The 7,101-nt window shown below is 35.9% G+C and overlaps 1 protein-coding gene across 1 annotated transcript; it reads left to right on the plus strand.

The window, feature by feature from the left end:
* The first annotated feature begins 2,641 nt into the window (after positions 1-2,641).
* On the plus strand, positions 2,642-2,873 carry LOC108144099. The gene is given in 2 exon segments (XM_017268748.2): positions 2,642-2,790; positions 2,792-2,873. Coding segments are annotated over 2 exon segments (231 nt in total).
* Positions 2,874-7,101: the final 4,228 nt, after the last annotated feature.

Here is a 7,101-nt window from a genome sequence, read left to right on the forward strand (position 1 = left end):
CCCTACTTTATGTACCCCTTTTCATGCACTCACCAAATCTGTTGCTCACAACATCAATTTAAACTTAAGAACTCAATGTGTCTTGTGTATTAATAAACGTATAGCTCAGTCGACTCTCAAAAATAAATAGAAAATTTAAATGATAAATCTATTTTACCAAGACCAAAAATAGACGCTCAGTCAAAAAACATCGAATCTAACAACACCTTTCATTCACCGATAAACATTGTTGTTTACCCATTTTCGCAGTTTTTATTTTATTTTTTTACCTATTTTCCATAAATGATTCGTAAACACTAAAGTCCAGATTTAAATGCCAATTGATTCGGAATTTTAGTACGAGCTCAGCGAAATATGATATTTCACTATTTCCATTGTTAAGGGTACTTTACTGATATTTTTGGCCGATAAATTGGAATACATTTTTATCTGAAGGCTTAAAAACATTTGAAAAATAATTCGGAATGCTGTGACAAATGGAACATAGTTATTAGGCATTTAACTGTAGAGAAAATGGATTTAAAATACTTTTGTAATTTAAGCAACTATCAAAAGTTTTTTTGCAGTGGTGTCCCATTTTGTTGGTAAATTTTTATTGGTTGTGTGCTAAAGGCTATAGTCTCCCGTAGTTCGAACGTTCAAGTAGTCAGTCAAACTGGGATTCGGTTGCGGCTTTTTGGGGTCACCTCGCCCAGTTGCACTTCAATGCAGCCCGGCGATGGCCGCTTTTGCCGCTGTCCGTTCAAGGGGCAGATAATGCTAATTAATTGAATTGATTAGCTCATTATATCATTAGCTGGCAGCGGCCAACTTGCCCCGGGTGCCGTTTCAATGTGCCGTGCGAAGACAATAAGTTCCGACCACGAGACCACGGCAACAATGCAGATCCTGATGTGCGTATCCTGCCCAGAATGCAGATCCTTGTATGTTGTGTGTGTGTGTGTGTGTGTGTGTGTGTGTGTGTGTGTGTGTGTGTGTGTGTGTGTATGCGTGTGCTTGTGTATGTATTTGTGCTGCCTGAGGCCGCACATTCATATAAATAAACTTGTCTAAATTGCAGTTACCGCCCCAGGGCCATGGCCAAAATTTGTGTGCAACACCGAAAACTTAATCGGATGGGGGGCATGAATATTTCGGTGGCATGGCGAAAATCTTCGGGGCAAGTTGTGTGTCCATGAGCTTTGTTCTCGGTTCTCGGAACCAAGTAAAATCCAGTACAGTTGTACAAGGATTAAATGACCTACAGAAATGACCTTTTCGCCGGGTAGCATACCAAATGGGATCAGTGCGCCACTAAGCTTTAACTGCAACTGGAATTTATTACATTTATTTACATTTAAAAGTGTATATTAGTTATTAGTTATATTTTATACTTATTCAAGAACATTTTTGAAAAAACTCAATAAACCATGATTTTTGACAGAGATAGCTAAGTTTTAAGATACTCATTAAATGAAATCACCTAAGCATTTCTGGAGACACTTTTTTGTCATGTTAAAATGAATATCCTTAATACCCAAAATTAAATACCATCAATAAAATTGCCTAAAAAATGATCAAATTTAAAGATGTGCTCAGCTCATATGTTGTTTGAAAAATTAACTAAAATATATATATATATAGGATTAGGATTAGGATTACCTACCTAAAAGCTCATTATTTAGGTTGCTTTTCTTTTTTAAAGGTTCTTTAGAAATAAGATATATAATATTCCAGTGTAGTGAACCCTCAACCTGAGCCACCTGTACACTATATATTCTTACTTCATTCATTAGATCCTAGCTCGGATTCAAGTGATTTCTTTTTAGTTTCTTGGCTGCCTTTCTGACTCTGTTGGGTTTGTCAGGTGTTCGTCGCCCGCTCCTTTGGCGTGGCCATAAAGTTTTGGCCAACTTTTTGGGAACAAGCTGCATCGTCCTGCCACGTCCTTCGTCCTTCGTAGTTTTTCCCACGTCTTTCGTCTGTCGTCCCGATGTCGTCGGCAGCATCGTTAAGGCGTATCCATCATAATATCTATCAGGCGGCTAGGGGTATACGGTATACGGGCTCATCCGAATAATTCATTTATATTAATACATCCTGCAGAGCAACAGTCAAACTCACTGCGAAAGAGATGGCGATAGATATAGAAGAAGCTAAAGAAGAAGTATTTCAATTTGTATTGCCAAGTGTCTGGCTCTATCTGTCTCTTTCTAAATATATCCACCCGTCCCTCTCCCTCGCACTGCCTGCAGTTGCAGTGCTCGACTTTGCCTCGTCGACAGCTTAAAGTTTGAATTGCTGCACACGGAGTCACTAATGCAGTGAGACAAATTTTGGGGAAAAATTAAAAATCATCGGACTCTTTTATCTTTAAATTTCGGAATTAATTCACAACTTAATGATTGCTTTATTAAAAAAAACTTTGACAAGTGCTTTAAATTAAATTATTTTTAAATATACCATTTTTATAATTTTGTCCCACTTATAAAACAATTTATATCAAAAGTGGCCTCAAAGCGGCTGACTTTAAAACTTAAAGATTAATAAATATATAATATATTATAGCAGGTAAAATGATTTCGATATATTTTTGCAGTGCCTTTTAGCCTGGACAACCTGGACGAAGGTTGGAAGTGGGGTGCAGATGGGTGGCTTAAAAATGGGGCCGTCAAAGAAGGAGGAGGATTACAGGATGCAGGACGCCACCTTTTGCAGCTGCTTCCATGTGTTCATGGCGCAAATAATCGCCGTCATCAACAACAACAAAAACAAGATGGCAGGACAGGATCAGGACGACAGGATTGGGGGGAGGGGGTTCCAAAGATGAGTTGAGAGACGTTGACGCTGACGCCATTAGCACCGAGTTTTGCAGCATCAACGACAAACTTTAAATTGTTGCGTCATTACAATTCGAGTTGGCCTGCCTGGCAGAGGGGGACTTTTGCGGGTACCAACTGAAATGTTGAGCAACAGGAAGCCAGGATATATATTCTGGGCCTAGCCAAGGCATAAATGCTCCTTGCCGAAAGGCGAGAAAAGAAGAAGTCTTGTCCCCGTTTGCACCAGTGATTGATGTTGCACTTTAAATTTCAGTTGTGTCAGTCGGATGCACACACACATGCTCCCTAATGACCAGGTGCCACAAATGGTTGCATTCAAAAAAAAAAAAAAAATACAAAATGTATAACACTCCCCTAAGACGTTAACTTATATTTTCTTCAAGTCGCCGAGAACTTCATTTTCACTATATGTATACATGCTTCCAATGTTAAGTTTTATTGCTTCTTTTTAACTATTTCACATTTACTATTTCATCTTAATGTCCCTACACATAATTATTTTATTTTCAGAAATTTTTTGACAAGCTTTATAATAATTATTATTCATTTTCATAAGCCAATTTTTATAACAGATCTATGTGTAAAATCTATTATTAAACAAATAACCAAATGTAGTAGTATTTCATTTCTACAATCATTTTTTACGCTAAATATAATAAAAAATTAAATATTAATTGTTACAAAAACACTCAAGATCAAAAATATTTAAAGAGCGTGTAAAATAAATTAATTCAACATATGCCAATCTGCAAGAATGAAATGCCATGACAACATAATAAATTATTTGAAAATAAAAGGGAACACGTCTAACTTTAAGCTGAAGTAATATATTTTGTCTTGGCCACATTTTAAATAAAACCATCTCTTGTTGGTAATAAAAAAACGCCATACATTTTTATAGTTCCAAGTATATATATATATATGTCCGATCTGTCTTGCTTCTGCCCTGTGCCTTTGTAATCATTTAAATGAACAAATTATAAATTACCCCAATAATGGGTTCGGGAGCAGGACAAGGAAACTGGCCAGGATACGGAGACAGGAGTCAGCAGTCAGGAGTCACGTCCAGGCACACATATACATTATATGTGCATGTACTCATATATGCTGATATATACAAATATACATGATGGTATGTGCGCCATATATTATATATTGCGGCGATTGCATCGCAACGACAATTTTGGCTCATTATAAATTTGCCTTAATTTTAATGCAAAATGTCTCTGCCGCAGTCCGTCCGTCTGTCCATCTGTCCGTCTCTTTCTGCATGTATATAGCCATCTCTTTCGGCATGTGTCTGGCACAGTGCCTTACATTTAATGCAACCAAACTCCAGCTGGCACCGGACTGCGATTTCTGAGTCGGCACTGGAAACTGGGAACTGAGTTCTGAATACTGAGAACTCCAACTGAACTCCTCGCCACGAATTGCATTCAACTGCGCCTGCAGACCGAGTCATCCATCTACCCCTCTCTTTCGCCCCCAGGATCTGCCTTCTCTTTCTTTCGCTGTAGGTAATCATGTTGCTGACAGCATTGTTGCCGCACAAGTCCACTGTTCATGATACCCTGGAAAAATGTTAAGTAAATGCTAAACAGACTGATATATTTGAAATATGTTTTACTAGTATTATGAAAATAACCTAAAAAAAACGTTGTAGATTTTTCATATATATTAGTGGGATTTAAAACTAAGCTACCCCATATTTGTTCATAAAACTATATCAACAATTTTTTATTTTTATCTATATTGATAAGCTACCATAGGAATAAAAATGTCATTAAATATTTAACTAAAATGGTTTAATAAAATTATCTATAACAAATATTTAGTTTTACTATCTATTCTTATATATATTAAACTAAGAAGCAGAGACTATTATTCAATCCTTGAATAACTAACATTTTGCTGGGTATTTACAGTTTCGTATTGCCCAAAAATATTCTCCACTTTGTATGTTAAATTGTTGCACGACAATGAGCAAGCTGCCGCCAAAAAAACAAGGAACAAAGATGGGGAGAAGAAAAGAAAAGCCAGCAAAATGCACATGCCACGTAGTTATGCATATGTCGTTGTCCCAGGAGTCCCGAACCCCCGGACCCCGTAATCCCGCCCCCCAAGACCTTCGCCACCGTACGTGTGTTCCAGGCAATTCACAAATTGAACGTACGAAATCACATTAGCCCCAACGTCAGCCTCAGCCCTCAGCTCCAGATCCTGTCTGTCCTTTCAGCATCTTCGCTTGTTGCAGCGGCTCCTTGGGGAAAATACCCTATACCCAAATATTGCCAGACTCAGAGCCCGAAACCTTAAACGGCACAGTACACTTTAAATATATTCAAAAGTGTTCATTTCAAAATATTACCATAAGCCATAACTACTTTACAGTAAGTGCTGTACAGTAAAATGTTGGCCAATTGAAAACTATCGAACATTTCACAACATTATATTTATCGATAAGTACGAGTTGCACGCATTCGTAGATATCGATTATTTTGCTGTTCTCAACAAATGAGAAGTTTCAAAATGAAGGTATGTAGATAGAGCACACATTTGCTCATCGATTGTTTTGTCTCTTTAAGTTCATAGAACAAATTGGTTTATTTAAGGAACTGAAAATACAATAGTAAGATTTTTAAATTTACAAATTTGTCAAGATTTAATGAAACCATTTATTTTTGGCGTGTACCGGGATTATTTTGGCCGAACACGTACGGAGCCGCTGGCATTGGCCAATTGGCCTGGTCTGGGTCCTTCTTGGTCATGCACCCCTTTATATATTCTATATGCCCCTCTGCCGTGACGACGTGCTGCAGCAGAAGTTTTCCTTGTCTATTGATTTGAATTTGAATTTTTCGCCTAATTGCAAAAAGTGAGCACAAAGTGAAACAAGCGAGAGAAGTGATGGAAGGGAGAAGAATTGAGGAGTTCGTGGGGATGTTGCAACTACTGAAATGTAAACATTTTACTTTATACACTTTGGGAGTTAAATTTTTGATTTTTGGTCTAACCGAAAACTTAAAAGTTTTATTATGCCATTGTTCCTGTACTTTTGTCCATCCAATTCTCCATATGGACACTTTTTCACTCACTTTTCTTGCCGCAGGAAATGCTTACTCAATGCATGAAATAAAAACACATAAAGTTCAATATTAATTGATTAAAAAACAAATGCCGAAATCTAAGACTAGCCCAGGGAAATTTTGAATAAATTTTCACACCTTCAGGGGTAATGGAAAATGTTTCCCTGAGCGGAGTAGCTTAGTCAAATATATGATTGGTAACAGCAATATATTGACAACAATTGCGATACAGATTTTATTTGAAAAATTCATTTTGTTCAATTATTTTTTTCCATGTTTACTTATAGCTATGTTTTGTTTTTAGTTTTTAATTTAAAATGGTATTTTTCCCCTTTTTTTATGCATGAGCTTCTTGTTCTTGTCCATCAACAATTTTTATATCGTTTCTTTTGTTGTAATTTTTAAAAACACATTTATTAACCTTGAGTTTGAAGCAAAACAAAATGTTTTACCTTAGCCCAGAGTATGTGAGCACGAAAGCGGTCAAAACACTAGTAACAGCAGCACAATATAAAACGCACTCATTTTTAATAAGTTAAATATAAAGATTTTTTTTAACAAATGTTTAGATAATTCACTTTATCTTAGTTTTTAGATTAGCTTATAATATCTGTATACTAACCAATGTGAAAAAAACTCTAGAAGCCGTAATAAGTTTTGTTATTTTATTTCAAGATATTATGACTCAATCTAACGTCAGACTTAAAAATAAAATATAGGTTTTAAACTGAGAAATCGAGTGGACATTTAATACCTTCCATGTTTTATTTTTTGAAAACTTTTTTTATTTATATTTTTAAGAAGTTAAAAACATGCTCTTTAAATACAATACAGTAAATTACTTTTATTTTGACTCCGACTGTAATTGAAGGCGGTGGTTTTTGTGCATTTATAATGCAAATATTTGCATTTGTTTCCGTGTCCATTTGGGTGTTTGCTTGGATCAGGACTGCATGGAGCACAATTTAAATATATATATATATATACACATATAATACGCATAACGGACAAAATTGTTTTTATAGAATTTATATGGCTTTTTTTGCAAATGTGCCGAGCAAACATTAAACGCAAAGATAGATATATAAATATCATAATAATAAAAATGGAAATAATAAGAGATGGGGCATATTTTCCATGGGCATCGTATAGTTTTCGAATTGATTTCACAAGTGGTGGCCAAACAACTCCCG

This window comes from Drosophila elegans, unplaced genomic scaffold (genome assembly GCF_018152505.1).
Source record: "Drosophila elegans isolate 14027-0461.03 unplaced genomic scaffold, ASM1815250v1 contig_149, whole genome shotgun sequence".
NCBI lineage: Eukaryota > Metazoa > Arthropoda > Insecta > Diptera > Drosophilidae > Drosophila > Drosophila elegans.